Raw genomic sequence first — 15,088 nt, 5'->3', positions numbered from 1 at the left:
ATGGATGGATGAATAATCAATGTCACAACGTGTTGAATGTTAAATAGACATTTATTAATACACAAATCGCGTTGGACAGAAGAAATGAATGAGGGTTAACATTTGCTTTATAATTTGACTGGCCGCCACATCTTTCCACCTCTCATTTTTTATTCATTTTAAACTGGTCAAGTTTTTCTCTCTAAGCATTAATAATAAACGCGCAGTCCAAATGTACATCCAAACATCCAATAACAAGATCAATTTTAACAACAAGCCAGTTTTCCATCGAGAGGTTTTCAGTGTTTAATCATATTACAGGAAGAAGAAGCTAAAAAACAAACAAACAAAAGAAACAGAAACTCTACCTACAATGTGATAAAAGAGCTGCAGTGTTTTATCAGCGTGTTTCAAATTTCCCACATAAATCTCGTTATTAACCTAGACTGCTCCTGAGAACAACCATTGCAATGATTAATGGCCTTGTGAGCAGAATCGATGAATCATTCCACATTAGTAAACATTTCGTGCTGAACCGGTTTCAACAAACATCGGCGGGAGAAGCAGGAAACGCGCATACAAATGCCTTCCATTATTTAGACACCTTTTTCTGAGCTGTTCACAGTGTGTGTGCTGGACTCGAAGTGTATTCGTGTAAGTTAGAGTAAACAAAACATTGTCTTATGAGTGTCAAACCAGATTTAGATACTTGTGTAAACACTAAGAATAATTATAACTATAAAACAGCACCTATATTAAAGATAAGATTCTCTGTACATTAAGAGCATTTAGTCTTTCAAAAAATCAATATAAGCCAAGGTATTCATCAACAACTTAATTTTTCCCAGCATGACATCTATAAAGTCATGTCTTGCTTTACTAGTTTCAAATTTAAATATTAAGCAATTATAGCAAAGATAAAATGAGAGGTTTACCTATGCATAAATTAACTGCTCGCCTTATTTAGCAAACTTGTATCTGTTAAAGAACAAAAGGCGGTAAATTAACACAAAATGCCATGACCATGAGGGGACGGATCAGAAGACAAAGCAGATCTTTTCCCAAAACGGTTTTCTGAAAACTGCTGTCTTCTGTTATTCTACTTCATTAGTGTCTTGTTTCCCTGGTACGTCGTGCCTTTGGGTGTTTCTTTTTTTTTTGTTGCCTTCCTTTCTCTCCCAGGATGTCTGCTTCAGATTTAGAGAACAAACAAAAAAAAAAAAGCCTCTGGATTTTGTCATCATTATCAGCACAAACAGTTATTGTATTCTCTGTAAATGTCTGTATTGTTCTGAGAATACTTTTACTCCCCATTACAGAGTATTAGTATAACCAAGTAAAAGGTCGAATTAACACCGCCATTAATATCAAAGTACTTCTAATAAAGGATAGTTTTCTCTTCAGCCTGATTGGCTTTTTCAAAGGACCTTCCCACAAACTGAGAAGTATATTTATTGATATTTACTTTGGATAAAAACATCCAAATATCCGTTGTATCAGCCATTTGTACTATTTAGAAAACACACACACACACACACACACACACACACACACACACACACACACACACACACACACACACACACACACACACACACACACACACACAGAGAGATTACTGACCAAATTCTATCCAAAGAGTTGCACTGAAAACTCTACTAACAGGGTTAGTTGCAGATTAACAGTTAACTGTCTTTACTATATCTGGCTGTTGATCCCTTCACATAAACAACCAACAGATGTTTTAGTTATTATTTAAAAAAAAAAAAAAAAAGAAACGGTTTGAAATACATCATCCGTTTTTAAAGTTCTTAAGTTAAACCGTGGAAAGATGAAGGCAATCTGGACCACAAATACCTCGACTCTTAGAGATAATACGATCAGTGTATCCCTTGAACGTTTTCATGGTATTAGTACTTGCATGACGATTCAAACAGAGTGCTGTTACTCTCAGAGTGGATATAAAAACGTGGAGACGAGAAACAGAAGCACCCTTAACAATCCAGTCATATCAAATTTTTACCGATGCACATTTTACATTTTTCACCAGCTTTCAACATGCAACATTTTACAAATGAGCATAAAATCGATCATACGCGCATGAGTCCCATCAAATCAGAACAAAATTAACAACATTTGAGATGAACTTGTATTTGACAGAAGACAAAAACAGCTGCTCGTACAAAAGGTTGTAAATCCCTCCACCTCTGGTGCCGTTCTGTAGCTGGTGTGTTTTTCATCAGTTTTTACATGTGTGGTCTGTTCTCAATCATAGATGCCCTTGACACGCTTATTCTCAGGGTCAAAAGGAGATTTGAGGTGTGCTTTGGCCTTGTATACTACTCCCATCCTCTCCAGGGTAAACTCACCACTCTTTACGAAGTTAGCGCTAACCTGATGAAGAAAGAGACGGTGAGAGAAAATGATAAGTCATAAAACACAAAAAAGACAGAACGATAAGCAAGTATGGGGAGGAGAATTTCAAATGTGTCAAACAAGGACACAGTAAAGATGAAAATGACAAGGGAGCGAAAAGAGATGAGCAAGAATCCACGTACTTTGTAAACCAGAATGACGGAGCAGCTCATCAGGCTCACGATCCATCACAATTCACAAATTGCACACAATGCCATTTGTGACTGTGTGATTTGTGATGGATCGTTTTGTATATAGTCCGTAAGATGACAAATAAAACCCTGACCCTGAGCACAGTTTGGTTGTAAATGCTTGTGTGCAAGTATCACAAAAATCTGACAAGTCATAGAGGAGGAACACCATTACTTGTTGGTTGTATAAAATACTGCTCCGAGCAGGCAGATTATTCCAGAACGGACAATGTCACTGCAGGAGTTTTAAAGCACAGGAAGCTATCAATTCCCTCATGACTCAGTGTCAGCTCGCTCGTAACACCAAGTGCTAATTTTCACTGACTGACTCCCCGACTCTCCCACTAATCTGTCACCGTGTCTCGAATTCATTCACTGACAGACACATGCTCCATGTCCTGGAGCCTCACGCTAACCATAAGCGTGCATACTACTTGTTTATAACTAATCAGAGAAAAACCTTGAGAAGAATTTAAATGCAGTAATACATGCAGGGACACATGACACATATCTAAGCAGATATTAAAATCACATAAGTCAACTGCTGCACACAACCTTAGCTACTAATCTAATCTGTCTGATATTCAGTTATGACAACGGTTCGTGTGATCATTTTAGTTTTCTGCACTTTACTTTCAAGGATTTAGTAAACTCGACACATTTTTTTCACAACAGCGCAGATCTCTGCCATTTTCGTATTTTAACACAAACACTGGAAAATGGGAGAGAAAGTGGTCAGAATAAGTGTGGGCACTGCAGTGTCTTGGTGCTTTTAAGGCACTTACCACTCCTCCATCTGGATTGCGGATGTATCCATAACCAATAGTTTTGTCGATATAAAAGCCATAGTCAGCACGTCGGAGGTGACCAACAGGAACACCATTGCGGTAAATGGCCTCCAGACCAAACATCGGGACTTTCCTAAAAGCCGCAGAGTAAGAGACGCAGATAATGATAACAGCTTTATCTCAAAACAACGTTGCAAAGATTTTGACATTTGACAATGAAAGACTGGAGGCACTGTCAAGTTTTCAACAATACAACCCTCTCTGCTTCTGCAACCCTGTTGCTGTTTCACTGGATTTGTGAACTGACTGCTGTCAGTCGGTCAGAGTTTCCCGCTTCCAGCACATCAACTTTAATAACCGACTGTTCACTTGCAACCTAAAATACCTCATTTCCTTGACAACTGCCACTGTAACGAGATAATCAATGTTATTCATCTCACCTGTCACTGGTTTTAATAATGTGGTTGTTTGGTGTATAAATACAGTCTCAGGTCTCAGAAAATGAAGTTTTGTATTTTTTTGGTACATGTATTATTTACTTCATAAAATAAGGTTATGAATCTTAAATATTAATAGTCAGAACTACTTAAACATAATATATCTAAAGATAACATTTATAAACTGTTTCACCTGTTCCCATCTTTCGCTCTGGAATAAAACATATATTTGATTTTATTTTATTTTTCAAATCAATATTACATTTATTCACTGCACCATCATTAAATATAATGATCCTGTTGCCTGGGAATAACATGGATGGTTGCTGTGCTGCTGAAAATATTTAAATTACATCTATAAATTCCCCCCACCCCTTAATTAATTTTCTTAATTTCTTTCTGATGACTAAAATATCACGTCACGACAGAAGCTCTACTGACTCATCAGTGGTGAAGCAGATGATGCGCCTCTTCAGTCCCTCCTTCTTCTGTTTCTCTAACATATCACGACCCTGGAAAGGGACTGAACTCTTCAGCTTGCAGGTGAAGGCTAGCCCCGCCTCCAGTGGTGTGTCATCAGGGCGCAGGTCGGCGTGCCAATGCCTGTACCCTTAAAAACAAGAAACACCGAAGATTAGAGTAAAAGCCATGTTTCCTGCATATTTGGTACAATATTATTAAAAGTAAACTTTGGCTGAGTTCCATGCTGGATGATTATTAAAAGAAATGTAGACTCTGTTGTTTTGTTTACTAGTTAAATCCTACCTGAGCTAGATTGGATATTATAGTTATAGATTTATGACCTTTAAATACAAGTTACCTTTCTCTATGCTGAGCGAGTCGATGGCTCTGTAGCCTGAGTTGATGATGCCGTGCTTTGCACCAGCAGCCATGACAGCACGGTAGACTGGAAGGCAGGAATCTTTGGGAATATGCAGCTCCCAGCCGAGCTCTCCGACAAATGACAGGCGCATAGCTCGCACCTGTGATGAGAGAGGGGTCAGAGAAGAGGCTTAGAAGATGGAGAGATGCACAAAGAGGACCGAGCTGCCATTACTCTTTTTGTGCTCACTCATGCACAAACACACACTTCATCCTTAAGGCCCAAATTTACATGGAATTCATTTTAATACCAAAAGCAGCTTCACAGAAAGCCAGAAAACAGAAGAGAAAAATCAGGACAGATGTACGAAGATACAAGGTGCACAAGAAAGGACAGGAGGGAAAATACAATCATACTGAAGGTATGAAAGACGTTGCTATGAATCAAAAGGAAAATGGAAAGCATTTTGCAATCTGTGTGTCATTCTTTATAGTTTGTCTTTTTCAATAAAGATCGTGTTAACGTTCATCATCTTCACAGCAAAAAATGCAGAAATAGGAAGAGGAGAAAAAACTCCAGTGAACGGCTCAGGAGAAGCAACTGCAATCTGTTTACCTTCTGACAACTGATGAAGACTGCGAGTACAGACTGTGTATCCTGTCATTTTATTTTTGCAAAGTGAAAATCTGCACACAAATCTTCTCCTTCTGTTTCTTCTTCTATGGTAGTATGTAAGCTAAAGCGCCCTCACACCCTTACAGAAAACTGTGTGAAATTAATAAAGCAAAAATGTCACCCAGCAGAATGGCCATGTAGTGGTTATAATAATCTAATATTTTATGCAGTTTACTACAACAGTGACAGCCATTTTCATTTTTAACTGGGAGTGAAATAAGATTAAACCATGTAAATACCTTTGGGCTTGAAGCACTGAAAAACTGCAGGCTAAAAGTTTGCATCATTATTATTATTATTATTAGCACTGCTGTTTTAACGCCAACCTCACCATTTGAAAAATGAAATGGAATTTGAGTATCATTTTACATATAGCAGGTATCTGTGCTAACCCTGGCAGTGTTTTCTGAGATGATGTCACATTTACCAGGCAATGTCTATCTTTGATAAACAGTCTATCTTAACTTTTTTTTTTTAAGTTGTATGAGATGAAAATAAAAAGTTCTTCCTTCAGTTCCCTTTTCACTACAATAATATATATAATGTGTCAGTAATGTAACAAGAAGTCCCAGTACATGTACATGTTATATATTATAATTATGTATGGCAATGTGTCTTCATTACAACGTTAACCACCAGGGAGGAAAAAACAAAACAAAACAAGCAATACATGTAAAGATCTGAAATCAAGTTGCATTATCAGTAACAGCTTTAAAAATCCAGAATATGCCACTTAATCATGACAAGACTGACTCTGCTGCCATTGTTCAATATGGGGACATATTGTTCAGTGGCAATATGTCCCCATATTGCCACTGAACAATATGTCCCCATATTGCCATGGTCAGCAACAATACTCAGGTAGGCTGTTGTGTTTAAACAAAGCTCAGTTGGTGCTAAGAAGCCTAAATGTGTCAAAAAAAAAAAAAAAAGTCCCCACCCCATTATAACACCACCAGCCTCAAACTGTTGATACAAGGCAGGATGGATCTATGTTTTCATGTTGTTTACTCTAAATTCTGGCCCCATCATCTAAATGTCACAGCAGACATTCAGACTGAGACCAGATAATGATTTTCCAAACTTCTATTGTCTAATTTTGGAGCGCTAACGCAAATTGTAGGCTCAGTTTCTTGTTCTCTGCTGACACGAGTGGCACCTGTACAATGGTCCTCTGCTGCTGCAGATCCATCTACCTCAATGTTCGGCACTCGGAGATGATCTTCGGCCTACCTCGAATGTAACAAGTGGTTATTTCAGTTAATGTTGCCTTCCGATCTGCCCAGAGCAGTATGACCATTCTCCTGACCTCAAGCAAAGCACCAACAAGGCATTTTTGCTCAGACATACTGGTTATTTTCTCTTTTTAAGATCAATCCCTAGAGATGGTTCTCTGGGGAAAATCCCAGTACAGTAGATCTTCAGTTCTCAAAGTCACATAAATCATCTGTCTTCCTCATTCCGATGCTTGTTTTGCACTTCAGCGGGTCAACAGCATACCTAAATGTGCCACATGACTGACTGATTAGATATTTTCAGCAATGACCAGTTGAACAGATGTAACTAACAAGGTGGCGAGTGAGTGTACAATGTTACAATGAAACAATATGAGAACAACACACAGGTGACAAATCCCATATTGCTCTTTAAAATGAAATCACATCAAATCTAGGTGAGAGAAAAGGAGATAGAAAGATCACATCTAAAAAAAATTTAAAAAAAATATGAGAGAGAGCAAATAAAAAAAAAAGGTGGAGAGAAAACAACAGTTTCCCCAGTAGGTGTAGTGACAGCCAGGCCATCTGGCCATGTAGGGATCACCCTGAGTCCCATATGTACGCATGAAGCTCTGGGGAAGGTACATGTATGCCTGCATATATTCAAAATACACCCTAAAGCACATGAGTGACCAGCAATTATACATTTACCTGGCAAAAATCAAAGACAGATAGCTAAAAGGCTGACATATGTACAAGACTGCATCTACACATAAATTTGTATCTCCCTCCATACATGCTGCACATTTGCTATTAGGAGAGAGCGAGAGACAGAGAAAGAGAGAGAGAGAGAGAGTCTAATGAGCTATGAGGGGAGCAGAGGGTTCTGGTCTCACAGCAGTGCAGCCATTAAAATGTCACCCAGACAAGGCCAGAAACCAGCTGGAAGACAGCACAAGCGGCACACTTGCACACAAGCAACACAAACACTCCTGCAGAGCTGTGAGAAGATGCTGACTGCAACCACCAGAGCGCTGCATAATTCATGCAAGACCAACTAAGAGAGAGCGAGTACGTGTGTGGACATATGTGTCGCTGCATGTGTCGGTACAACATGCTCTTCTTCTTTTTCTTTTTTTTTTGAGGGCAGGAAGTCTGTGGAGGTCAAAGGCAGAGGCTGATCACACTTAACTGCATCACCTCTTGAAAAATTTATAAAAAGACAGCTAAAAATGAGTACATGAGCATCATTTTTGCTCCTTTTCCCTTTCCTTTATAGCAACTGCACCTCCATCCCTCCCTTAAGATACCAACCAAATGTTTTAAAAATCGCGATTGGTCTTTTATTTGTACCATGGTATGAATACAAAGAGTTTCCCATGTCCTTCTAAGCCACAGCCTTATAAACTTTGTTTTGAGTCAGTAGACCTCAGGGACGGAGGAAGAAAAGGTAGAATGTGAAAAAAAATACATAAATTTTGGACTTGAGATACACCATCTGTTCCTCCTACACACAGTGTACAATCTTTGATGACTGAACCTTTTAAATAAAAAAAGAAAAGAAAATACTGTTTCACTCAACAGCATGCAATTTGCATAGTGGCATTTTTAATTAACTGCATTCTTCATTTAACTAAGACAGACAGGGTTATTTTGAAGCAGAGAAATGTAGAGCATCCATCGTGTACATGTGTGTGTGCATGTAACGGGTGTGTGAGTGCTGTCACCTGATGTCCTGCTGCAATAACAACTTTGTGTGAGGAGAAGGGGAAAGCTTCGTTGCTCAGGTCTGTGTCTAAAACCTCCTGTAATACCTCCCGGCTGCAAAAAAGGGGAAAAAAAAAAAAAAAAAAAAAAACACCAATAAGAAGAAGAAGAAACTCTGGCAGTCATTCAACACATTTTCTGTATTTGTGCAACCAGAGTGCAGAAACACAATTATTGTTGACATTTTTTATGTATTTATTTTTATATTTTGGTTTTCCCAGCACAAATAATGCTGGAACAATCCAAAAATGTACCAGCTCTTCTCCCACAATCATACACACACACACAAAATCAATATTACATAAAAAAATGAGTCAACAGTAACAAAAAAAAAGGGGGGGGGGGGGCTAAGTTTAGCTCACTGTGCTGCTTGTACATTTGTATGTTTTTGAGTGGGCAGGTAGAGAATACAATGTGTGAGGCCTCGTCAAAGAGATATTTTTTGTAATATTGTGGCAAGAAGCCAGGGATGAAGATATCAGGGGAAGGGTTAGAAATGCAACTGGAGGGGTGTCCTCTAATTCAAAAGAAATAAATGCATAAAAAAATAAACGAATGCTGTTAAAATTCCCTGCAGAAATATAGCTGGAATATGTAGGGTTTCTAACATATGTATGTGTGCAGGTCTCAATGCATGTGTGGGGCTAATAATAATTTTTTTTGTGCCATTTTCCAGTTCCTCACATCCCTTTCTCACTGAACTTAAGAGCCCAACAGCAAAGGCTAATTAGCTATATATAATCAGTGAATTGCTCTGTTTTGTATGTGTGTTTGCGTATTTGGCAAAAGGGGCACTCGCAACTACCAATTTGTTTCTCCTACTTGCCGCATCACTGTGGCTCTCAGCTGTGCGTCTGAGAATCCGCATCCACACAAACAAGGCTCGATTAAAGGACGTCACATAATTTCATCCATTATACAGCGCACAAGGTGCATAATTGCAAAGCGAGTGGTTAAGCACTACTTTTGCCCACTGGAACACACTGCCAAAGCTGCGCGAGAGAAAGGCTGCAAGTTTAAAGACTCCCCTATTGAGTGAATTTGAATGAGACGACTCAGGGAGGGAAAACACGGGCAAACACATTTCCATAAATGCTGCAATCGCTCCTCTCCTCATGCTCTAAAGGGATCAATTTGCTTCGTAAGAAAACAAAACCCCCAAAATGCTGAATTTCTCAAACGTGGCAAAAACAATACAGAGGAGCTAAAAATGATTACAGTAATGTGCGCAGAGAGGAAACACAGATGCCAGTCTTTTCTAAATTACACACACACACACACACACACACACAGGGAATCATTCACGGGTGAAAATACGCACACTCATGAAATAAATGTGCTTTGGATGCTAAAGAAAAGTCAATGAACTCCACAATCATCATAGATATTGTCTTGTGTGTATGAGCATATAAAATCACACACACACACACACACACATAGAGAGCACATACACACAGAGCACATACTGGGCTATCTAGCAGTGACGCAGTGGTTTCCAGTTTGACGTAAGCGATAAAAGCAAGAGGGATAGAAAAACCTAGAAAAAAAAAAGTGAAGATGACACTGAGAATGGGCAACTGAGCACAGGGGGTGTGTGTGAGAAAGAAGTGGATACAATCCACAGAGACAGAGAAAAGAAACTTAGGAGAACAGGAGAGAGAAGCAAAGCCTCAAGAAAAAAAATCGACAAAACCCACACAGGGAACGGAGTGGACTAACCCTGCTGCTGGTGAGAGGGAAGAACAAAGACAGAGGGCGGTGAGCTGGGGAGGAGAGGAGGTGAGAGGGGAAGAAAAAGATAGATGTGGAGTGCAGAGAATAAGATAAGGAACAGGTAAAGGTGGTGTAGCTTCACTATTTGAGTGTTGAGCAAAGGGAAACTGTGGGAAGGATAAAGAAAGCGTTGATCTCCCTCCATATCTGCAGTAAGATTTTTACTTGCACCGTGCACAAATTTGAATCCGTAGATTAAGAAATCAAGCTGATGTTGATGATTGAAGCTGAAGAAATAATTGCTATGTGACAACAGGTCTTATGGAGTGATGAACTCAAATTTGAAATCTCAACATTATTGAAGCAGCTTGTGATCATCTTGAAGCGAGCAAAAATCATCCAGCATCCAAAGAAGAGCTCTGAATGTCCGTCAGGAAGCCCGCAGAACTTTCCATTAGTGCAACTCTGTTTTTGCCTTATATAATGGATTTCCGTGTGTGTCTGCACAATAAATCACTGCACCCGTTTCTCTAAATCTCTGACAAACTGCATCATTGACAGAGTCTAATGAAAATTATTTATGTAAGACAGCAGAATTGACACTTAATCCTTGAAACTCATCACTAGTGTTCAACTTGGAAGCTGATGCAAACCTTCATGGGATTTATTATTTTCAGCTCTGAGGTGCAGAAGAGTGAACTTGAGAAGCCCTAAAAAATAATCTAACCAGTAAATGTACGATGAGGTGATATCATGCAGTAGTACAGCGGTCCCCAACCCCCGGGCCTCGGACTGGTACTGGTCCGTGAGTCGTTTGGTACCGGGCCGCGAGAGTTGAGGCTCAGGTGTGAAATGTATAGTTTTCAGGGTTTTTATCGGTTTTCAGCGTTATTTTGTTATCGTTTTTATCGTTTACTCGCTTTTCCTGGGTCTTTTCACGTGTGTTATAAATAAATTTTCTTTTTTTCGGTACCGGTACTAGTTTTATTTTGTTGTATTTATCCGCGACACCTTAAAGGCCGGTCTGTGAAAATATTGTCGGGCATAAACCGGTCCGTGGCGCAAAAAAGGTTGGGGACCGCTGCAGTAGTAGATTGCATTCTGAGCAAGGTACCCCAGGTGTCCTGAACTTCACAAGGTTTACAAGGATTTGATATCAAAGGTCTCAGTACCCTACAGTCTCTTAACAGTTGGATACACACCTTCAATTGTTCTCTTGTTCATTTCTCATCTGGATATAAGTCATTCCAGAGTTGACATTCACTTCTAACCCTCTTGCTTTCCTCACCTTTTGGGCCCCTGGATGCTGATCATCCCCATGTCCTCAGAGTGGTCCGTCAACTGGCAGCGAAAGCCTTGATCCTGAAGAACTGTTTTAATGTGGTTCCAGTTGTGTTCTGCCACACCGCCTCCAATGGCCAAGTAATATGCATCACCTGGAGCAAAGATAGATGGCGATCAGGTCAAGTATAAGAAAGAGAAAGACACGTGAAACCACTTTATCTATAGCATACAGTTTGTAATCACAAGTATGAAGAATCTCAGCTGACAGCTACATTAGGTGATCTGATGATGAGATAACAGAGTTTATTACATTAAGATGTTTTGAAAGTTGACTCTGTTGAATCCTTCCACTTACTTTATGTAGATATATTCAGCAGGACTTCTCAAGAAATTTGCATAATTAATAGAGCGGCAGCAACTTTTTCATGGCATTTTAATTGCCGCTTCCCACCTAAGATGTCATTACGCAACATTAATTACTTAACAAATTAATTTATCTCCTGTGATTCATGTGCACCCTGGGGTTTTTCAATCAGCAGCTGTGGTAATAGAAATAAGGGATACCTGAACAGATGTTATTTTCCAGGCTTTTTTTGATGTAGTGGAGTCAAAATGACAACATAAAGAAACAAGCTACTGTTATGTAACATCAAAAGGAGACACATCTTTCATGATATTCTCTTTTTTTGAGTGAGAGAAGAGTAAAAATAATTAATAAATGTGGATAAACGGTACTGATTGGGCGAAAGAACCACAAATAACAGAGAAAAAAATAACAATAAGTCTGAAATAAGATAAAACAGAATAGCACATTATTAAATCCAATAAACAAAATACAACAGCTAAGCTGACAAATAGTGACGCGGACATAGGGAGATGAATGAAATAACAGTAATAGGTAAAGAGTACAGCAAATAACTGTGAAACACACACGTCTACACACTATTTCTCACCGCTGGATTCTGGTGCCAGGGGCAGGTTGGCCACACTAGGCTCCAGTCTGCTCACAGTCAGGTCGGCCTCTGACCCTCCTCTTTTATTCAGCATGCAGGTATACACAGTGGTACCTGTGACACACACAAACAATTAATACGTGCTGCAGACTTTGCAGACGTATTTTAAGCATGCTGTTGAGTGGAAACATACTGATGGAAGCGTGCTCTATGTGTGAACAGGGATGAATATTTAATACATTCAAGTGTACTGACACTAAGTTCACAACTTAGTTGTTCTGAAGGAACAATAATCGTGGCTCTGATCCTCTTAACTCATAAAACTCTGCTTTTTTCCTGGGACACACCTCATTTCTTTATTTTTTTCTGGGAAAATGGGAAGTAGATGTTGCAATTTACTTCCTATGTGAAGCTGGATGTTTGTTGTGATTGTTTCTTTCTTTAAAAAGAGGGGTTAACCTTTCCCTTGGTTTTCATTTTACTTCAGCTCAGCCTTCTAGCTGTTTTGAGTTTGCTTTCTGTGATAAGTAACGAGAAATGTATTTCTTTTTTCCAAATCTGGAATGATTTCAATGCAATGGCACTTGACCACACATGTACAGATGGAGGTAGAGACAGACCTAGTCATACAGGCTGTCTTTAACAGACCCTCATGCACTCTTAGAAAGTATGTTATTACTAGTTTTAATCAGGTCTGAAGACTACAAACAGAAAGTGAAAAACACTTGGGGGTTGAGGTTATAAAGATGTGAGTGCGCCAAACCTCAGCAGATGCCGGTGTCATACATTTTTTAAATCCATACAGGAAAGTAACAGAGAGGCTTAAAACTAAAAGGATTATCTGTCTCCTCACTTCTTCAGAATTTGATCTCACCTTTGGAAAGGCTCTGGGGCCAAAAAAGTAGCAATGTAAAGAACGCAGCTTTCCATTTTCATATCTGCACAATGGTAGGATTCAGACACGGTTGTCAGTTTTCTGATTGTGACAAGAATACAAGAAAATGAAGGAGTAGAGACGTTTGTCGCCACTGTTAACAGCATACCAGACACATTACATACTGGTATTTAGTCCTGTGTAGAAGGCTGCTATTCCTCGCTTGTTGGCATTTTTTTCATAACTCTATGCACGTAGCTGCCCTTTTTATTCTGTCAATCTTTCTTTCTTGTTTTTTTTACTCTGACCTGGCTTCTTGTTGACATCAGCAGTGAACAGCCAATCAGCTGCCTTCTTGGCATCGGGTCCAGTGAGATAGAACTTTCCAAAGTAGGACATGTCAAACACAGCCACACTGTGTCTACATGAGAGGCACTCGTTCTTAATCTAAATAAAAATAAAACAAAAAGAACATAATAGCAAAAGGATAAAAACAAACTGTCCCAACTCTGCAAAGCATGTTGTTTCTAAGAAGAATGCATGTTATTGTCAGATCCCTGAAGGCAACATTCATTACAGCAGTGAAGAGAGATTTTAAAATCAAGGTTAGCATTCTCTCCTCTAATTTAATCCTGCAAGCTGCTGAGTTAGCGTGCGTTCTCCCTCGATACCATTTAAACACCATTAAACTCACCGACTTCCCCTTAGAAGCCTTCAGGGCGTTTATACTCATCTGACCGCACGGTAATACTGCACTATCGATCACCCACGCTCAGCCACACATACCATTTACTCTTAGTACTGTCTCTTACCACGTCATGATGTGGAGGGAAGTCAAAGGTGTACTCTTGACCCAGCAGTTCATCGTATTTGTACTTTTCATTCCTCTTCACATCGTAAGCTCCGTAATAATCATAGTCTTTAACCTGTGCAATATGACACACAAACAATTAGGAGCTAATTAATCATCACGGTTTCGCACGAAACAAGGCAAGATGTAGAACTGAGCCAGACACTGTGGTAGCATCATCCATTATTGGCAGTCAGTATGTTCTAACAGCCTCTATCCAGCGTGGCTTCTGAAAAAATATCACCGGGGCAATTATATAAAAGTGTGCCTGCGACTATGTATAGCATTCAGAATATGTGCAGTGTAAGTGTGTTTCTCACAGGAGCAGGTCCTTCTTTGTTGAACCAGCCAGGTCTCTCCCAGCCATGCCGCTCTTGGAACATGCAGCCCTGCTCTGTGAGCACCTGAAAACAACCACACATACAGAGCACAGTACAGCAAAAGCAGTTTGTGGCTGTCTTTGAAGAATTGCTATTTATTCACTAGAGGTCAACATGATGAACTAACACAAAACTTGGACACATTCTCACACTTTAAATGAGGGCGAAAGTGGGAGCAAACAGTTGACAATTTCCAAAAGAAGAAAACATACATGAACACAGTCGATGCTGTATTTCTGGACACCTGTGGATCCAACTACAATTTCCTTTAAGCTCTGTTCTCCAGCATGAATTGAAAAACTCTAGCTGAGAGGTATTGTGATAATAATTCTCTGTGGTTTAGTCACAACAAGCAAACCTTTTTCCCCCCCATCACACCCAGTCTTTTGATCCATTGTCAGTATAAAGATAATACAGTACATTCTGTCAAAAAGAGCAAAAAATTGTCTGGCCTAAACAATAAAACTCTAATCTAACATCACAGGAATCAATAAGAGTGAAAGTACACTGTTAGTTTTCCATAAATTGCTGCAGAAATATTAAACTTCTTATTTCTTGAACAGTCTTTAGATAAGATATATCAGGGCTCCTTGTTAAACTGACAGTCGCCCACAGTTGGTAGGTATGTTCTGCTATGCTCTGCTCCTAGCAGGCATCTAGCAGTCTCTTGCCAAAACTTCCCACACTAGGCTATATTTACCATCTGTGCTACCGAGGTGGAGAAAACGTGTGAGCAGCAGTG

The 15,088-nt window shown here is 39.4% G+C and overlaps 1 protein-coding gene across 3 annotated transcripts in view; it reads right to left on the bottom strand.

Moving 5' to 3' along the window:
* Window positions 1-32: 32 nt before the first annotated feature.
* sardh (sarcosine dehydrogenase) overlaps window positions 33-15,088 on the bottom strand; it is a 42,220-nt gene continuing 27,164 nt past the window's right edge. For all 3 annotated transcript variants that reach the window (XM_084934956.1, XM_084934957.1, XM_084934958.1), the window contains exons 13-22: window positions 14,287-14,370; window positions 13,929-14,042; window positions 13,425-13,563; window positions 12,243-12,356; window positions 11,294-11,441; window positions 8,253-8,346; window positions 4,631-4,793; window positions 4,252-4,420; window positions 3,371-3,506; window positions 33-2,373 (exon numbers count right to left, since the gene is read on the bottom strand). In XM_084934956.1, the coding sequence (XP_084791082.1) occupies window positions 2,245-2,373; window positions 3,371-3,506; window positions 4,252-4,420; window positions 4,631-4,793; window positions 8,253-8,346; window positions 11,294-11,441; window positions 12,243-12,356; window positions 13,425-13,563; window positions 13,929-14,042; window positions 14,287-14,370 (1,290 nt within the window). In that variant the 3' untranslated portion in view covers window positions 33-2,244. The remainder of the gene's footprint in view (window positions 2,374-3,370; window positions 3,507-4,251; window positions 4,421-4,630; window positions 4,794-8,252; window positions 8,347-11,293; window positions 11,442-12,242; window positions 12,357-13,424; window positions 13,564-13,928; window positions 14,043-14,286; window positions 14,371-15,088) is intronic.

Source organism: Perissodus microlepis, chromosome 7, assembly GCF_051167445.1.
Source record: "Perissodus microlepis isolate ML-2025 ecotype Zambia chromosome 7, ASM5116744v1, whole genome shotgun sequence".
Classification (NCBI taxonomy): Eukaryota; Metazoa; Chordata; class Actinopteri; order Cichliformes; family Cichlidae; genus Perissodus; species Perissodus microlepis.
The sequence above is the reverse complement of the archived record's forward strand: the minus strand, read 5'-3'. Positions and strand labels throughout refer to the sequence as shown.